Source organism: Eupeodes corollae, chromosome 2, assembly GCF_945859685.1.
Source record: "Eupeodes corollae chromosome 2, idEupCoro1.1, whole genome shotgun sequence".
NCBI classification, from domain to species: domain Eukaryota; kingdom Metazoa; phylum Arthropoda; class Insecta; order Diptera; family Syrphidae; genus Eupeodes; species Eupeodes corollae.
This window is the reverse complement of record NC_079148.1, coordinates 140,636,676-140,657,969: the sequence shown is the minus strand read 5'-3', so window position 1 is coordinate 140,657,969 and position 21,294 is coordinate 140,636,676. Positions and strand designations below refer to the sequence as shown.

The window sequence follows — 21,294 nt, the reverse complement described above, 5'->3', positions numbered from 1 at the left end:
TATTCATCATTTCACTGAAAGTTGAATTACGTTACGTTAAGTTACTTACATCATGTTACATTGTTTTATAAATTTATAACATAACGATTTAAGTCGAATTTTTAATCAGAATAAACTTAAATGTATATATGTCCATACGTATAACCACTAAGACTTTAACGTAGTATATCGTAATATATGAATATGTTACGGTGACGTAACGTCAACAGTTTTCAATAAAGTTAAATTTAAAATAGAGATAAACAAAAGTGTTAACTTACTCCAATGAGAAGTCCCATTCTTGCCATTGGACGCATATGTCTCGGATAAAATCTATGCGCCAAACTAACCAATGCATCATCATATCCAAAAACAAGTTGATCAGCTGTCACACTTATGAAAGGTTCAAACTTAGCAGCTGTAAGTACCATCGAAATAGTTTTTGAAAGAAAATATCCAAGTTTTGGACTCAAACTTGTAAGCGTCTATTTTTTTAAAAAACAAACAAAAAATATTATAATAAAATTTTTTTTAAATACATAAATCACAGATGATAAATTTGTCATTATGTAACGAAATGTCAAACAAAAACGTAATGTAAATAAAACTTTATGGAAAACTTACCAATAGAGGAATGTTTGGTGTGATAATTCTTGTATTTTTATCAATACTCAGTTCAGGAACAAATTGTAAAATTTTCTTATGCTGATATGACACTGTAAAGTTGTCATAAAAGTTGACATTAACTTTTTCCATGTCTTCCCTGATGAAAAAAGAAATAGATGTAAAATGTTAATAATAATTTAAAAATCATCATGATTAACAACCTTAACACTTAAGGTGTAAACATAAGATACATATATCAATATCAATACATCAACAGTCTGATAAGTGATCTATACCTTCCACTTTACGAACGTGAATATAGAAATGTCAAAATAACTAAACCTTAATTCAAATTTGTCAAGATTACCTTGCAATTAAATATAATTTAAAAATAAACCCAAAAACTTGAACTTTTAACCTGGCTTCATGTATGAATGTCGTATGCATTCCAAAACGTATTTTTTCTTCATCGCCGATTATTTGACACATAATTTAAAATGTATGTTATGTCAAAAAAGTGACATAAACCTCTAAGAGTGCATGTTGAATGTCAAGATCAAATGAATACTAACTATTTTATATATGTTTGTATGTTTCTTCCCTTTGGTTTTTGTTTAAGGAATGCGATAAGCGACACTTTATGTCAAAACATAAAAATAATTAACATTTTTTTATGAAGAGAAGAGAACCTCACATTTTTATATAGCAAGTGACAGCTGCGCGGCGCATGCGCGCACCCAAGTTTACAACGCGCAACAAACAATTGAAATATATAGGAACATACATTAAGGCGAAGCATCGGATTTTGACCTTTTCAGTTCACTCTTATAAGCTACGCCTAAATGGCTTGTAGGTATATGTAAAAAGGTACATGATGTTATGAAATTTTGATGGAGGGAGCGTTTAATTTAATTGCTTCCTTAATGTTTATGGGACTAGTTTTTATTTTTGGATAATTTAAGTGTCAACTATAATGGGAGACATTGTAAAACATTAGACCAACGACGGAATTGGTACTTTTTTTGAGTGCTGTGTACTCGGGAAGGAAGGGAAGTGGGAGCGTTTAAATAAAAAAAATTGAAAACTGGTGTAATTATACAAAAAAAAATAAGTTAGAACGTTTTTCTTGAGAATACGTTTAAGAAACTTAATGTCCATAATAACTAGAGACGCAAAAACTTCTAGCAGGTAAAAAGGAACCAGCTAAAATGGTACTAAGAATTTAAGCCTTGGAACACACCTAAACGATCAGCTGTTGCAATCCCACCATGGATGGAAACTAAACTAGACATTTTTCCATAGTTAGGTTCAATTCAAAAGTTGTCTTTATGTTTAGTTTAATAGCCCCTTTAGCATTTACATTTTCAGTCATTTTCTATAATTTTTTTTAAAGAAATTCGGCATATTAAAAACTTAAAACAAATAAGTATAAAGTAACGAGTTCTAAAAGCAAGATTATAGAGAATGTTTAAGATCTGCGTTATTTGTGTTAACAAACAGAATTACAAATGCACAACTTTGACAGGCGTAAAAAGAGCAATAAAGTTTGTTAATATTTAAAATATATAATATTCTGTTAGAGAGGGTGGGTCTTGACATCAGGGCGTTTTAATATACTTGTAAAACCCCTCTATTTTTTTCCTATATTTAACTGCATAGTCGAAGTTCGTTTCGCAGCTTATTTTTACAATTTCAATGAATTATCAAACGCAAGTATCGTTCCATTTTAAGTAATGGAGCACTTTGTACTTCTGAAATGTCAAAAGGTAACAGCTTTAAAAGTGACAGTTGACAAAATTGCAGGTATCTTTGAAATATCTAAGCACGCATTGCCTTCAAGAACTAAATCAAATACAACATTTATTACGAGAATATAACTTCAGTATTTATAAGTTTTACTTTGAAAAACCTTAAATGAAAAAAGAAAACATATCTATACAAATTTATCACTACTTACATACCTGTAAACAAATGGTCCGACTTCTTGAAGTCTTGGCTTTTCACCATTTAAAAAGCCATTTGGATTAGTTACATTATAAATGTAAACTCTCGTTAATCGCACTACGCCCGGCCTTTGCCAATAATGAAAACTTAATGTATCATTCCATAATCGCAGATTCTAGAATTTAAAAAATAAATAAACGTATAAATAAATAACAAAAATATGTATTTTAAAGGGAATTAATAAGAATGGCACAGAATTTAAGAGAAATTAAGCGTTTTCTTTTGTATAAACTTAGACTAATAAGATTTATATTATTTAAACTTACAGAATTTGACATCAAACTGTTTTCATAAAATGGAGCTATATACTTTGACATTTTAAATGTCAGAATAATATGTCCGTTTGTGAATTGTTTCAAGTGCGTTCAGTTGAATGAAAATGAATTAAAAATTGTTGAAGTTTTATAAAATGCAGAAAACAATAATTTTGAAAATTAAGACGATTTAAGAAAAGGTCTTTTAAGGACTGTATGACACATAATACTTAGTAAAATGTTTTCACTTCTTAAATTTTAAACTCTCACAAAATGACAAATAGAATTGAAGAAAAACTAATTTTTATAACCATGTAATGCAAAATTGTTATATTTTAAAATATTCTTTAGTTTTTTCCATTTAAATGTATCAAACAATTTTATTTTGATTTATTTAAAACACAAGCGCCCGAAATTAAGTTTTCTTTTATTTCAACATTGTGTTTCGAAACAGTTTTTGAAATTCTTATTTTTTTCGAATTAGTAATCGTGTATATCTGTATAATAACTTGTTAAATCTGGTGAAGCCAACAAATCATTAGTAAATTTTGTGCTACTAATCAAAAATAATTTTGCGCCAATAAACTAAATTTAAAAAATAAAAATTAAAACTTACCTTTAATATAAAATAATCTAACCATGGTATTGTTGATAAAACTATACCTAATATTAATGTAACTATTCCAATAATTATCACAGCAAGTCTATCTGTAAATAAAAGAATATATTCAAAATAAATAAAACAGAAAATATTGAAAACAAAATAAATATTTATGAAAGAATTTGTTTTTAATTGAAAAAAGCTACGAAAAGCCCCAGTTTGTTCTGCCGTCCGTCAGTCAAATCACAATTAACTCCTATTACCTCCGGTACTATAAAAGTAAGGACAAGTTAGGCCTAGTTTGTTGTCGTTTTATATTTTAAGGGGGTCATCCCATGTTAAATTAAATTAAATTGGGTGGCGCAACAGTCCGTTGTGAACCAGGGCCTAGTGACTTACAACTCTCAATCATTGCTATGTGCGAGTACTTTTGTCAAGAACGGTTAGTTTTGAGAAAGCACTTTTTCATGGCAAGAATTACTCTTGAAGGATTTGTCAATTCCTCGCAAGAGGCAGTACCAGCGAAAATTATTTTTTTTTAAAATTAAGGTGGCACAGGCAGGGATTGAACCCAAGACCCCTTGAATGAGGGGTCGTGCATCCCATGTGATGGGTTCAAAAATCGATAGATTTTTCATAAAAGGCTAGTTTAATATGTCTAGAATACGTTAGTAAAGGGATTTTTCAAAATCGAAGTCGTTTTAAAGATACGACTTCGGGCTGTTAAAGAAGATAAAACAAATAAAGGAATCGGTGGACCAGGGACCAGGTGAATTTACTGATAAAGTTATTCAAGAAACCTTCAATGATGGTTTTGAAGGTAATTTGAAAGTAATATCGGTTATGGGATGCCCTATAGGCCGCGAAGCCCATACTTATATTGAGAAACGTGTTGAAAAAGGAATCTCACGTTCTGAGCGGCATGAAAGTGATGCCGTTTAACAATCCAGAACCTGAACAATCTGTTTTGAAAAAGTTTCAAGAAGAAGAGGAAAGAATACTCTATGGATCAGGCATCGCCGATTGAAGGGTAAGTTGATGTTTTCATAGTTAAGAGGACTTGAAACTTTAAACGAATTTTTCTTAAAACTGTGTTTTTCACACTTCCTGCATCATATTTCAAAAACGGCTTGACCAAATGACTTGAAATTTTGTTGGGTTGGATTCAGCACATGTAAACACATGGAATGAACTATCGACAAGCTTAATTGGATTCAAATCATATTTTTAGTTAATTGTATATAGAAAAAAGCTTTCCCAATTGTGCGACTTGACAACTTTAAAACGTCTTTTAATTCATCAAACTAATGACCGCTGTCTGTAATTACATTTCAGCTATTAGCGTCTTTAGAGGAACTCAAAACGTATATGCAACAAAAGATAGCATCCGTTTCCGTCAAAATGTGTGCTGCCAAGTCATCGAATTTTGGGTTCAATAAACGACCTCGAATCCCATACATAAATACTCTGATTGTATTTCAAATTAAAAATAGAATGTTTGCGTTTGCTTTGTAATTAAAAAAAAAACGCAAGTCCTTAATATAGGAAATTTTAACGAAAAAGAACCAATATTGTCTTCATTTTCAAATTCTATAGAAATAAAGAAGTTTAGGAAGGTTTTCAAAAGAAAAAAGGTTTAACATTTTTTAATCCAAAATTATCTGTTTGGATTTTGAATAAAATAATGAAAACAACAATAATTTCAACATTTTTTTTTATTTTTAACTCATTAACGTGCACATTTCCTTTTACGTATGTTATTGTTTTTAAAAATGTCTGTGTGTACTAATTTCTGTGATGAGTCATAAAACAAAAAAACTGAATATATAACAATTTCCCAAGAAATGAAACTTCGAGAACACATTTTCAATACAAATAAAATGTAAGGCTATGTCGCATGGCCCTGCTTCTATATCCAAAGAGTTGTTTACCATTAAAAAAATAGATGCCATTAATTTATAGAAAACAAATTTAAAAAACAGTTAAGGTGATATTTTTTGTAAATTGTTTTTTATTTAGAAATATTGTCCATGTTTTGGTATACAGTCATTTAGTGCTTACATATGTATAAACAATAGTTTTACGTTTGAGTTTTATCGATACTGATACTGACCAGTTTTTTAGATACCGGATGTTGGAAAAAAAAATTAAACTATTATTACAAAAAAAGTATGCATTCTTCAAAATCAAATATTATTAAGAAAATATAAGAGTTTGTTCAAAAAAATCAAATCAAAGAAAATTTAAATCGGTTCATTCATTCTATTTCAGTTACTTTTTCGGGGGAATACAAAAACAAATTTTTTAAACTGAGAGAAACTAAGTTGAGAAACACATCTCATATTAGAGTTTTCGATTTTTGCCCAACAAATTTGAATGGAAACTTCTTTCTTTTTGATCCTAAAAAACTTAAAAGTCGGTCTAGCTCGAAACTGATTTCAACTTTATTTTCACATTTTTTTAAGACTGTAGGGGCGTGGATAGACGGACGGAATAGTGGAACCCAACTTTTTGACTTTTTTACCATCGTAATGTCATGTTTGATTAAAATCTCGAGTTCGAAATTTTGTACGACTACAATACTTGCCATATACAAGTTCCTAAATGTCGCAAGTAAAATATTGCATTATTTTCTTCACGCAGCACAAATTAATTAAACAATAAATAAACTATGTAAGCATCACACGCAAACGAAATAAAATTGTGTTTCAATTAATTTTGCTGACATTTTTAAAATATAACAACAAAAGCGATAAAGAACCGAAGAAAAGCATAGGTATACAAACAAATATACAAACTATTTTTGGGACAATTATGGCGGTGTTTTGAATGTACAGACTTTTTTGAAGAGTTAAATTTTGATTTCTTTTAAATTTAATTTCAATATTGCTGATGATGTGTCATGATTATGACTATCCTTTTTATATGCATATTTTACAACACCTTTACTTTATGTCAAGACCTTCAAGATTTACACACGTTTAAATGAGATATCACCTTAAATATTTCTCCTTGTCACAATTTCCTAAAGACTTAAATTTTGAACAAAAAAATCACTGTCACAACCTTGAACTGCAATATCATATCCTATATCAATTTAAAATAAATTATGTACCACTTGTCAAGTTACTGTCTTAAGGTTTAATTTTAATCATCGCTCATTACTCAAGTTTCATATATGCACTTGTAACTGCATTGCATATATGCATGCATATACACAAATTTAAAACTCTTTTCATTTGACACTTGGAAACATGAACTTTTTTTAGTTGTATGAGAAAAAAAAGGGTTTTATTTTTTAACAATTAGTGGAAATGTACGAAAAGACAACCGTTAAAATTAATTAAGTGACGCTGCAACCATCACAAAAAGCCTTGGACCACACGCACTGCATGTAAATGTAATTTTTTTAAATTTATTTTTGTGGCACTACACGTCTTTTGAGGTGATTCATTCATTCGTCACCTGGTTTTTTATGTTCAATTTGACACGTGCTCAAATTAATTAGCTTTCGGAATCTCTTGAAGATAATCGCGGTCTAGGTCAACTGATCAACTGTAGATCGGTCTTTTAAAAACACACCCACCTGCATTTTCCAAACTCCGGACAATTGAAAACATCTCAATATATTCACAATAACGGCAATGGTGGACTTTACATCCACATGGTCTTTTTTCCACATTGAATTTACGCGGCAGCGCCAAGCGGCGCATGTACGAATGCCGCCGAGCTATTTCCTCTTTAATTGTTAAAGTCATTGTGTTTACGAGAGTCAGGAAGTTAAAATTAATTACAACAAAATAAAGGACACCATATTATTGTGATTTTTATTGTATTTTTGTATTCAATTTAGAATAATTATTAATAATCCTTGAGATAGTCTTGTGAACGTGCGCGCGATTAACAACGGTAAAACAATAAAAACGTTATTCAATTGTTTTAATATCCGACTATAATTGGTTTCCAATAAAAGTATGACTTATCACGTCATTAATCGAATAGAAATAAATTAAACTAAATGAATATGCAAAAAAATGCATTAAGAAACCTGTCAAATAAAATAAAGGCAAAGGAAAATCATTTTAAATGAAAAAGAATAAAAAAGAACGTTGAGGAATTGCGGAGTTTTTATTATTATTTTACTTTTTTATTTATTTTTTAGTTCTTTTTATTGTTGTAATTGAAGTTCAACAACGTTCAAATAAAGAAAAACTTATAAGACAGCATAATAAAAAAATATACTACATTTAACGAAACGTCCGCATATTTTTGAACAAAGTGTGTTTTGCATTTATGGGAAATTGAGAATTTGTTTTGGTTTTATATTTCATTTTTTTTGGAATTAAATAAAAGTAAACAAAATAAGAAAATTATTATATTTTCGAAAGAAAAATCATAATTTTATTTCAATTAATTTTCCATGAGCTTCAATTTACAAAAATTCAGCATCAAATATCAAGAAATTTCAAGAATTCAAGAAATCTTAAATTTAGCTGGTTTGATAGGAATTTGACTTAAAAAGTAATCGTATTCTGACACTTTGTTTGTCTCTGATTTTGACGGTTTTGTAGAATTCAGAGTACAAAACTCATTGATTAACATTTATATGTAGATTCTTGTGCCTATGGTATAAATAAATTCCACTTTTAACATGGTGTAAGCTTTTGTTTATAGACCTAAATTGAAAAATCGAGACCACAGCTGCTTGTCTGTCTTTTTGTTACTTTTTTTTAATTTAATTCAGTTTTGTGATTCATTTTCTACGTGCTTAAATTTAAAGTAACCATTGTAACTTCCAATCCATTTTAAATACATTTTTCATAGACTTTTTGGGTTTTACCAACTGACCCAGAAGATGTTCTTTTACTTTTTCAGAAAATTCTTTTTTGGGAACTTTACTAAGTCGTATGCCAAAAGAATCGTTTTCTTTTATAAGTATGTATGTATCTCATCCTCCCTAAAACGAAGATTCTATCAACAAAATTAGACCGAACTTTTTTTTTATTTCTTACGACCAATTTCTTCAAAAATCATTTTAAAACTCGATCTACTAATTCATGGTTTATACTTGAAGCTAAGTTTTTAAAATATTAAGAATTCAGGAATTTTTTCATTTCAAATAATTTGTTAAAAAAAAAACTTGAGTCAAAACAATTCTGAGTTTAAAGGACGTACTTCTCAATTTTTTGAAACTAAGTTCTACGGAATTAATTTTCGCTTTCGAGGCACCCTTTTAATTATGCAAAATTGATTTAATATATGTAAAATAAGTTTTCTTGTAATTTTTGTTATGATAATTTAAAAATAAATTGCATTTAGTTAAAATGTTAAACACGATACTTCAAAAAACGGATCATTTTTAAAGGAGGGAAAATATCAAAAAACAACGTGAAAAAATGACGCTGGGATGCGACCCGCACTTCCCATCCCGTCTGTTGATTTATCTTGCTTAAAAGTTTGTAGGTTTTCGTGTTGGGTTAAAAAAGTTGTAAGTTGATTTATTCTTAATTTTAAAATTACCAACAATATTTTTCATATAAAGAAATAGGTGAGTTTTTTTAGTCGAAAATTTTAGTAAATTAATTAAAATTAATTTGGGAGATATCAAGAACCGAACATCAATATTTGCCAAATTTGCGTAGGTACTATTTCTTGTAGATTTTATTTTTTATGAAAAACAGACCATTGGATTTTTAATAAAAATAAACTACTCAATGTCGAAAACAATATTTTCTTTGAAATAAGAAAAAGTTTGAAGACAATATTTTTAATTTTTGTAAAGCTATTTAAGTCGAAAGTAAATTTTAACCAAGTTTTAGTATTAAGTTTTATTTTTTGTAAAAAACTGTCAATTCGACTGAATGTTGACAACAATATTTTTGAATAAATAAAAGTAATTTGAAGCCACTATCGCAAACTTTTGAAATGATATTTGAGTCTAAAATCAATTTCTACCAACTTTTGTTAAACTTTATCTAAAGTTCTTATTTTTTGTAAGAAAAAATGTCAACTCAATTTTTTTCAAAATTTTACAAAATGTTGAAAACAATATTTCTTCGAAGATAAAATAAGTTTGGAGCCATAATCTTAGATATTTGACTCAAAATTTAATTAATACCAACTTTGAGTAATGTTTTTTTAGGTTTTTATTTCCACGCAATTTTCTTTGGACCCCTATCTGCATTATTATTTGTTTAACAAAATTTATTTGAAGTCGATATTTCTTCTGGTTCTTGAGCTTTCTATGGGAAGTTAACAAAAAGATTAAAATTTGCTTTGTAATATTCTGGTAAAGTCTGGGTTAAAAAAAAGAGAATTGGCTCGTTTCCAAGTGAACCAGTACCAGTAATCTACAACGTCCGCTCCGCTATAGCCATCATTCATGCAACAACACAGGAACCTTCTTCTTTATCACAAGAAGCCACAGAAGCTATTGTTCGTATGAGTGGTTAATGTTCATGCTCAAGCAAGGACCATTTTTTTGCTACAAATGATCATGCTTAGAATAAAGATTTAGTTGGAAAGTAAAAGAGATGATCCCGGAAGATCAATAAATCAATTTCAAAAATACATACAATTATGTAGAAAATTAAAATATACACCAGAAATACATTACTGAAATATTTACTTTTTTGTTTGCTGAGGGAATGATATTTCAATCAAACCGAGTCCAAACTTTGTAGACCCCCAATATCGTTTTTAATTCAAGTTTAAAGGACTTAAAACGTTTTGAAGAAATGAGTTAGATTTTTAACTTAAACCGAGGTTCTATCTTTCAATGGCATTTTAAACTTTTCGAAATCTGACTTATGTGTATATGCTTATATGCTTTTATTAGTTTTATTCTTTTTAATAAAATAAATAGAAAATACTAGTGTTTTTTCTTTGGATTGCAGATTTGCGTTACTTTGCTGAAGGTTCAAATATCGGTTGAAAACATACAGCTGTTGCTCTCAGCCGAAGCACAGTCGAAAAGGTCAATTAAAATTTAAGGAATATTGTTTTACTCAAATGTTATAGATAAGACAATTATTGAGCTTAAAAATATGTTTAAATGTCTTGTTCGTACCTTGAAATTTAAAGTATAATTTTTATCTTTCCACGAGCCAAGTCTATTGGAAAAATTAGCTGGCCTTCATTTCTATAATTCAAAACGTTTCTGCCTTAAAACAGTTTCCCGTTGTTGAATTCCATCACACCAACTTAATTTAATCGAATTAAAATTACTTGAAAACCGCAATAAGTGAAATGTTGAACAAGGTAGCTTTATTATATAACTCGGAAAAAATAATTTTAAAGAAATTCGAAATAAAAGGTTTTTTAGAGAGATGTCTGTGTGTGCGTGTGTTCCTACGTATCCGTACGTTCGCGACGATGTTTTTTTCATCGTTAATAGCTCAACAACCAAAAGAGATATCGACTTAAAATAAATTTTTTTATACAGATAATAAGGCAGAAAAGGCTCTCAAGAAATTTGCGTGGCAGGTTTTTTCACCATAGCAGTTTAAAAAAAGGTGAACATTTTGGTTAACCCTAAATATTTAATGAACCAAAAACGCTAGAGACTTGAATAAAATTTAATCTAGTATATTGTAAAGTGATACCGAACCAGTATTTGTTTTTTTGATAAAATGCAGTAAACGGTTTTTTTATAAATCAAAACAACTAGAATAAAATGTGTCACCTCAAAAATTTTACGAATACAAAACGATTTCATCTCCAAAACAATTTTGTTCAACGAAAAATAACGTTTTTAACAACTGGTAACATTTTGAGAAAAATCTAAATGACAGTTTTTTTTATAAAAAAATGGGAAAAATTGATTTTCAACTCAAATATCTTTTCAAAACTTTGAGATTATGGCTTTAATCTACTTTTATCTTTTAAAAATATTGATAGTTTTTGTACAAAAAATAAAAACCTAACAAAAAAAACACAATGCTAAAACTTGGTAAAAAATTACTTTCTACTCAAATAGCTTTTCAAAAATTAAAAACATTGTATTCAAATTTTATTTCACATACAATATTTGTTTCGATATGCATTAGTTTTTAATAAAAATCCAACAGTTCGTTCTACAAGAAGTACGCAAATTTGGTAAAAATTGATGTTCAGTTCTTGATATCTCTTAAATTAATTTCATACATGCAATTTCTAAAAAAAATTAAGAAATGATACTTAAATTGGTAAAAATTTGTTTTCGCCTAAAAATCTATTTTACAAAACTAGATTTTCAAACTAAACTATTTCTTTAAATGAAAAATATTGTTGGTCATTTAAAAATTTTTAAGAATAATTCAACTAAAAACTTTTTAACTCAATACAAATAAACCTACAAACTTTTAAGCAAGACAATCCCAGCCAATTTTTTGTTTTTAAATAAAGTACGGGCTTGTGACTTACTTTCTTCCCAAACTTATACAATTATAACTTGGTGGGTTTTTGCATACTTGGAAAACATTAATGGACTTTCCAAATTAGCTAAAAGTCCATTATGGACTTTTGACCCTACGGCGAAAATTTCACGTCAGAGATATGGTATACAATGTTTTTGTAAAAACAAACAAAATGAAATTACTTGTACATTTTTAAAAATTACATGCATTCTTTTTGATTTTTTGAAATTTAATAAAGTAACTTGTGCACTATCCGAGGCGTGTTCATCCAAGTTTACCCTAAGAATTAAAAAAAATTTGAAAAACATTAGTTTACTTTAACAATAAAAAAAAATTGGAATTTCGAAATCCCATTACTCCTATTAAAAAGTTCCCAAAATAGCGTTTAAAAAAAAAGAATTTCCTAAACCAGACTTGTCATAGTTTCAAAAGCAATAATCGGAACAAGGAAAAACAAATACACTAAGAAACGAATAGGTTTACTTGTTATGTTAAAAGTGAAATAAATAGGACTAAATTAGATTTCTATTGAATAACAATGCAATTATCTAATGATAAGAGTCGATATATTGTGTATATTACCCAACATTACTACACTACTTCTAGATTTGAACTTAAATCAAAACCATGTTTCCCCATTTAACCCAAGTTTGACCCCTATAGATTTAATTATTTATAAATTGTGTTAACAATTCCGAAAGTTCGTTAAAACGAAACCAAGTTTTTATGCCACATGCATTTTCAACTCGTTCCTTAAACAACATTTGAATCCTGTTCACATTGAAACTTAAACGTTTTATTCCAATAACCAATTTAATTGAAAGTAAAATTCAATATCAATATAATTTGAATATAATACCTTCTCTTTTAATCTCACATCAGCTAGAGCTTTGTCTTTGACTTCTTAGTCTGCAACTAAAATTACAGTCTCAAATTATACAAAGCTATGTACACTCAGAGATATAAATTTTTGGCAAAATTGCAGCTCTTACAAAAAAATAAACTTAAACAAAACAAACAAATATCAAAACCTCAGTTTTGAACAAGAAATCTTGTTCGTTTGAAATCAATTTGGGTATAAGCTGTTTCGGATGCCAAGCTACCACTAAGCCATGATAAATCTGCCAGATCCAAAGTCCTAACCCCTTATACGAGAGCTATGTATACGTGCGATCGTTGTGCTGAGTCTGTTGTAGAACCACACTTTGTCCACCCGGGTCTATCATCATGATCGTCATCGAGGCAATAAAATATGCTAGAGAAGCATTACATAACTAACTCTGATGTGAGTATGGCAATGTTTATAAGAGAGGGGGCTTCTATAAGCCATCAGCCATTGCCACCATCATGGATGACGATTGCACTACGAGGATTTACTTTTCATTTAGCATCTGTATTTTTGTTGGTCACATACCAATAAGAAACGGAGCCGAGACGCAAATCGAGTTGAGTTGAGTCGAGACATCAAAGCTGTTAAGCTGGAATTTTCTGTAATTCTCGTTTTCACGTTCGGAGTTGTCGACATCTAACCCTACCCTTAAAGCCAAATCTTTGCCAATTCAAATTGCATCTTCATGCGTTCTGCACAAATCAAGACACAACAACAAACAAACAAAAAATGAAGACAGTTTAACAAAAGTTAATATAAATAAATACCTAAAACTTAATTGTGTTAAGTAGTTCGACGCGACGAATAAAATACGTCTTTAACTGACATAAAGTTCAGTAATATTTACACAAAAAGAGACGCGAAATATATGAAAGACTAGGCCAAAGATCAATCAGCTTTAGCTCAATTTCCCGCAGTTCAGCCATGAAAATGATGACGTTCTTACATAATTTTTCAATTTTAAATATTGTACTAAACAGAAGTTGTTTTCGAGTTTCTTCATTATAATATTATTGTTGGTTGTAATGATTTTGTAAATTCTACAAATAGGTAAGAAACAAAGACTAAAAGCTATAAGCATTGAAATATGGCTTTGTTTTTGTTTTGAATTTTATTTAAAGCTTTTGTATGACCGTAGATGATGATTTTGCTGTCTTCATGTCCTAAATGCTTACCACGCCATGACAACATGGAGTCATACCCATAATTAAATAAATTGTATCAGTCAAAATCACAACATGCAATGTAAGACTTTTTGTCTACGCATAATGTAAATGGTTGATAATTTAAACGAATACAAAAGATGTAACATTGATATTGGGATATTGTAATAAGACTATGACAGTTTTTATTGGGAAGGAGAAATATGACTTAGGAAGGTTTGGTTTTGAATGTTGACACAGAATTTACGCAAGATTTGAGTTTGTTATCATTTGTGTAGCAAAGTATTGCCAATACTAAATGACTGTTTTAACAGCTTTGACAGTTCAAGGTTGTTAAAAATTAAAGCTCGAAAAAGTTGACTTTTCTTAATTTTTTTATGCACTTCTTTAAAATTTACATTTTATTTCAATTTTCTGTTAAAAATCGGCATTTGAACGGTTTCTAAAGGTATCTTTGCCGCCAGCTAAAATTGGCCTTTTGTTAAAGAAATGAAGCAATGATTGAATTTCACCCTGGCCACTGAATTCATTTAAGAAAAAAGAGATTGGGATGCGACCCGCACTGATAACTTCCTATCCTGTCTACCGATTTGTCTTGCTTTAGAGGTTTTAAGGTTTTCGTGTTTTGTTACAAAAGTTGTCATTTGAATTATTTTAAAAAAATTAAATTTAATAACAATATTTTGCTTTTGATGAAATAGTCCAATTTCAAAATCTATTTTTGTTAACGAGATTTATTAGTCACAAACCACTTTTTAGCAATTTTAGTAGTATTTCTTTTTTATTTCTCATATAAACACATACAATTTAGAAGGTGTTTATTTGAAGTCAATGTCTTCTATTGTTCACGAGATAATCAATTTTTACCAATTTTTGTATAGACTCTATATATATTATGAAAAAATGTTCTGAATTTCAAAAAAACAATATTTTCTGTGAGATAAAAGCCAATATTTTTAATTTTTGGAAGTTCGAAATTAAATTTTTAACAAGTTTTAAATTGATTTTTGTATGTTTTTATTTTTTGTACAAAAACTTGTCGATTCAATTTTTCTCAAAATTTGACCGAATGTTTAAAATACTGTTATTATAAATATAAATTCGTTTGAAACCTTAATCTCAAGTTTTTGAAAGGATATTCGAGTCGAAAAATACTTAAGCCTTAATTTTAACAACGTTTAGTAATGTTTTAGTAGTACCCGTGGCATGATGGTTAGTGCCACGTTAGAGTAATTCTTGTCATGAAAAAGTGCTTTCTCAAATTAGCCGTTCGGATTCGGCCTAAAATTGTAGGTCCCTTCCATTCCTGACAACAGTACTCGCACACAGGAATGGTTGAGAGTTGTAAGTCACTAGGCCCTGGTTCACAACGGACTGTTGCGCCACCCCATTTATTTTTTTATTTAGTAATGTTTTGTTTAAGTTCTTATTTTTTGTACAAAAACATCAATTTAATTTTTCTCAAAATTTAATTGAATGTTGAAAACAATATTTCTTATAGGTGAAAATTAGTGGGAAGTCATAATCCTAAATTTTTGAACAGATATTTCTGTCGAAAATCAATTTTTATCAGCTTTTGTTAAATTTTGTTTTAAGTTTTTATTTTTTGAAAAAAAAACTTTCAATTCGATTTTTCTTAAAATTTTACTGAATGTTGAAAACAATATTTTTTATAAGATAAAATAAGTTTGAAGTTACAATAACAAGTTAAAAATATAGGGTTTTTCACTTAGACGTTTTAGTTCTATGTTTCATTGTAAAGTCAAAAATATGTTGCAAACGATTAAAAACGACATCAGAAAAAATGGACAAAATGCTCAGCAACGATTACAGCACCAATTCTTATTTAAAAAATATTCACGATCAATTCTCACGTTCGCTTCAGTAGATTTGTCCTCGATAACTCCATAAATTCTTTTTCTTTTCGTTCTCGACGCTTCAAAAGAAAAGTTTGAAGTTACTCATTTACAAGATTTGATTGATTATGACCATTTCTTCGAAGAGTAAAGAGGTCAGGAAACCTTTCTTGCAAATGTGCGAACTGTGAAAAACTGCAAAATATTCACCATTTTAGAGTTAATTAAAACAAGTTAAATACGTGTTCTACTTTTAGTAATGGCGTATTTTTTGATTATCAAATATCAAAAGATGTCATCTTCAAAAGTCATAATCACCGCGTAATTTTCAATGAACTCTTTTATTGGAAAACCATACATGTATTTCACAAAATTTAAAAATATTGTAGCGTTTTCTTCTGATAGTATTAAAAAACCGATTTCTGTTTGAAAATTTGGTGAAACTGTTTCAAATGTAAGTGTGGCCCCTGAACAAGAACTGACTTCTAATTATGACATTTTAAAATCGACTTATCTTATTGTCCCGTATAATTGAGCTTATAGTATCAGCTTTTTTACGTAAATATTTTATTTTGTAAAGCCCCTTCACAGATTTTTCAAAAGTTCTTTGAGGTCCAAATAGATTTCTTACTGTGTTTCCTTTTGATGAGAAATAACACCCGTTTTGTTTTCTTGACGGACATTTATTTTTCTCAACGGCTGCGTTTATTGTTGGAAAATGAAACGAATCTTTCTACTGATTTGTTTGTTCAGTTTTATAAAAATCCAATGAAAGCTTTCTGTAAGAAAAAATTCCCGGTTTTTTTAACTGGCAGAAAAAGCCACCATTGGTTTTTATTATTGAAAACAAACAGTCAAATTTTGTTGACAGGATTATGACGATCATTGAATTTATGTTGTCATTTTTTTTTATTAAAAGCAAGAATTTGAATTTTAATAAAAAAGGAAATGAAACGCTTTCACTGAAATAATTTTCTCCGAATTTTAAGATAAAAAATCAGCTGTTTATTAAAAATGAATTAAAAATATTTTTTAACTTATTTAACTTTCTTTGTCGCTTTTGAATTTCGAAACATAATGGTCAATGATAAGAACCAATGAAAGCCATGATTGTTCGTGTTCCTGTAAATTTATTGAGATTGTAGAAACTTATAACAATTAAATTTGATACTTAACTTCATGACAGATGAAATAAAACACTTCGTTTCAAATGCTATTCTTCAAGAAATCAACAACTTCTGATAGAGCTGTACTAGTCAATTCAAAACTGCGAGTTTTCTCGTATTTTAAATCGTAATTGACCACATCAGCTTGGCTTGTAAACCATCCATTTGCATATTTTAACTTAAGGCCAGGCTTCGAAATAGATGAAGAAAAACTACACTATCTATTTCTAAATTAATTTTTTTCAGACTGTTTATTTCTATAATCAGGAACCATTTACTTATTTCTCATTATAATACATTATCAAGAAAGCTTAATATTCTAGTTTGATAAATGATACCTATATTTATAAACGCTTCTTCGAACTCTGTCTCTGAATGAATTGATTTATAACAATAACTCTTACTGCACTTCACAATGCACCACTTGGCGTCTTATATGCAGCAACTTCTCGCATTTCATTTTGCATTTGCATTGTGAAGTCAACACGCGCATCCGAAACATTGTGCTATTGTATTTCTAAAGAAAAACATATTCGTCTTGAGAAGGTCTTCCAAACGAAAACAACAAAAAGAACGTCTTCTATAACAACGCTATTAAATGTAATACAATGAATAACATATTTGCAACCATAACAAAACAATAATATCAATAATGTTCAATGAGTAACTTAAAAAAGATGCACATGAGTCGCATTCAAAGAATTTGTTTCCTCAAGCCTAACAAAAATCTCTATTTATTTGTCGAATTAAAAAGGAAGCCTAGAAGACCTTGACTTAAGTTGTCATTCTGTCTCGATCGCAGACGCAGATAGATTCAATTCTAATTAAAGGAAAAAAACAGCAAAAGCTTGTTTTGATGCATCCATGAATAAATTTACTCGATTATGACGTTAAATCCCATTAGGGTTTTTTCCCATCCATGACTTAAACAAAAAAAAAGCTAGTATCTTCTTCTTCATCTCAAACCTATAGAAGACAAGAACAAGTCAAATGAAAATTATCATTCTTGTCAATTTGTACAAAATGATTACCTACACAAAGTCTCGTTTAGCGAAGGGGCTTGATAGGTGGTTTTTAAGTCTGTCATTTGTACATCAAGATCAGTTTGCCATCAACAAAACTAAAAAACTTGATATAATCACAGCTTGAAAAATCTCATTAGCTTCAGTATTTACTTTTTTGTTTATTTCAGGTACAGAAGTGGCGCTGAGCATTATAATTTTTGTTCAATGAATGAAGGTTTATTTGGGAAAAAATGACATCTATCTGTCCAATTAAAATTCTTATACCTTTACACTGGATATCAAACCGAGAAGTAATTATTATTATTTTGTTAAATTTTGTTTGCCTTATACCTTAATAAGTGTCTGCTTTTACAAAAATGGATTATAAGGTAAGTTTAAGTGATTATAATGAACTTCATGAATTCACTCATTATTTTATTCCTTTTTAGAAATCTTAAAGAACTGTAAATGTTCAATTATTAAAAAGAACTTTGACTAAGTAGTATAAGAAATGTTCCTTGCGAAAAGAATTCTTATGACCATGGCAATTTTTTTTAAACTAAAACTTGAACTTACGAGGAACTGACTTCATAAACCGAAGTTATTTTCGGAAATAATATCGATTTTAGGAATTGTAGGTTACTTTAGTAAACCACTTTTGTATTTTATTTCGAACTCGAGATTGTAATTAAACACGACATAAGGATGGTAGACATTTCGAAAAAAGTGGGTTTGGTGATTCCATTCGTTGTATCCTTGTCCTCGATCCTAGAGGTTAAGCCTGATTCGCGTTAAGCATTTTTTGTATCTTTTTTAAAGACCAAACATAACAAAATTACAAATAAAAATTTGTTGGTCAAAATACAAGAACTCAAACTTCCTCGAAGCAAATTTTGTCTAAATTTATTTCTCTTAACTTCGATTTTTTTAATGTAATTAATAAGGTACTCCTTTAAGAACCATTATTTTCTTGTTAAATATTAGTAATGGAACGTTCTAAAATTTCATTTTCTGAACAAGTTTTTTTTTTAACAAAATTTCAAATTTATAGAACTACATAATTGCATTCAAAAAATGTTTCTAAAAACAAAATACAAATTTAATTAATCAAAAATGAATTGAAAGAAAAAAACGCTGAAACGATCTTCGAAGAAAATTAATAAATTAGGGATTATTTATTTATTTTTGAAGATGAACTTATTTTACAAGTATATTTTTAAATTGTAAAAAACAGTTGTAATTTCAAAATATCATTTCATCTTTTTATTTTCATCAAAAGCTGATGTCACGAATAAAAAACTTTTGGAATTTATGAAAGAAAAGGTGTAAAAACGTCTTTTATTAGTTATGACAAAAACAAATTTTAATGAAAAATCAAATATGTAAAGATTTATTTATTTTCAACTCCAAAGTACATATTTTTTAGACATACAAAATTTTCAAAGCAAGTTTTAGTTATAGTTTTAGTTTTAGTTTTACTTTATTTCATCAATTAGAGAATTTTCATCTCTTACAGACTTATTAAATACAAATATAATATTCACATGTTTGTAGGTGGGTATATAATATATACAATAAATAGATTAAAAATTCTTATGTATTATACAATAAATAAATAAATAAATAAATAAATAAATTAACAGTGAAATCACGCATAGGTATTACAAGATAAATAATAAGTTAACAATAGAACATAACTGCATAAAAACATAATTCGAAAACATCTTGAATCAAATTTAAATTTGGCTAAGAATAATAGATTTAAAAGCATCTCTTGTACAATTTAACATAAAATCAATTCTTTCGCATAATGCATTAGCTTCTCTGATGCAACGGGTGATAGGCTCATTGCGCCCATAGTTTCTCTGATGGAATGGTTCATAAATCAAAAATCTTTCGCGCGTAACTCTTGAGGGCGCATTTCCCTTATAGAACAAATCTATAAGCGGAGGACATTTTATATGTCTAGTTATTATATCCCTGACGAACATTATCGAAAAATATTTCCGCCGAGTTTCTAGAGATTTCATTCCAAATAATAAGCATCTGGTTTCGTAGGAAGGTCTTATAATCCTCCATCTCAATTTAAAAAAAGCATATCTTGTAAAGTTTCTTTGAACATTTTCTATCCTTTTCGATGAATTTGAATAATATGGATTCCAAACTGTACAGCAGTATTCCAGCACAGATCTAACCAATGAGTTATATAATGACATAAGAGTATATGAATCATTAAACTCTCTTGTATTTCTTTTAAGAAACCCCAGCATCTGATTTGCTTTGTTGATGATATAATCAAAATGTGCGTGGAATGACAAGTTGATATCAAGAATAACTCCCAGATCTTTTTTTTGTATTACTCTTTCTAGGTTTATGTTGTTAATGCTATAATCAAACATTATCTTATTAAAGTTCCTGTAACAAGACAAAACTTGACATTTAGCAACATTAAGATCTAGGTAATTTGTTTGACACCAAGTTGCCAAACTATGCAAGTCAGATAACAAAAGATAACAGTCAGAATTACAGGAAATCCTTCTGTAAAGTTTAAGATCATCTGCGAAGAGAAGACAGGATGAGTTTTTAAAGAAAGTGGGAATATCATTGACAAACAGGAGAAATAAGAGGGGTCCCAAATGACTCCCTTGGGGTACACCCGATGAGACATCTATATCATCGGATCTATAATTTTTAATTTTAACAACTTGAACCCTACCAGTCAGATAAGATTCAATCCACATTAATAAAGAAGAGTGAATACCAAAACAGAAAAGCTTGTGAATCAGAATTTTGTGATTAACTTAAGTTAAAAAATGTATTGCAGTAGAAATCTATTCTGGCTTAAAATTTTCCTGGATTTTTAACAATTTTGCATACAAAATAAAACTTAATTAAATTAAAAATCGAAAATTTAATGAAAAAAATAAATAATTTAAAAAAAAATGAATGACCATTAATTTTGAGATTACAATTATTTTTGGTCATTCAAATCATTTGTAAATGCAACGAAATTATTGATTTTTTATTTTGCATTACTTTTCTTTTATCAATGCAGATATTTTGTAAGTTTGTTTATATTTTTTTTAAAGCTAAGAATTAAAACTTTGCACTTCGAATTTGTTTTTTAAAAATTCCAAATCTTTCTTAATTCAAATATTTTGTATTTTGTGTATGTGTTGACATTTTATGAACGAAAATAATTTTAATTTTTATTTTGCATAACTATTTTAAGATCTTGGAAATTGTTAACAAAAAATATCAGTCAAGGTATTTAAAGAAGAAATATTTGTGGAAAATAAAATAAAGTGAGTTTAAAAAATATCAACCTTAGACGAGAACTAAGAATTATTTATTCTTATTTAACTTGCTATTAAAT

The 21,294-nt window shown here is 28.7% G+C and overlaps 1 protein-coding gene across 1 annotated transcript in view; it reads right to left on the bottom strand.

Annotated features, from left to right (window-relative positions):
* LOC129948611 (lysosome membrane protein 2) overlaps positions 1–21,294 on the bottom strand; it is a 54,157-nt gene that overhangs the window by 1,687 nt on the left and 31,176 nt on the right. Inside the window, exons 3-6 of the mRNA XM_056059761.1 lie at positions 3,460–3,551; positions 2,547–2,704; positions 604–742; positions 261–464 (exon numbers count right to left, since the gene is read on the bottom strand). Coding sequence (XP_055915736.1) covers positions 261–464; positions 604–742; positions 2,547–2,704; positions 3,460–3,551 — 593 coding nt within the window. The remainder of the gene's footprint in view (positions 1–260; positions 465–603; positions 743–2,546; positions 2,705–3,459; positions 3,552–21,294) is intronic.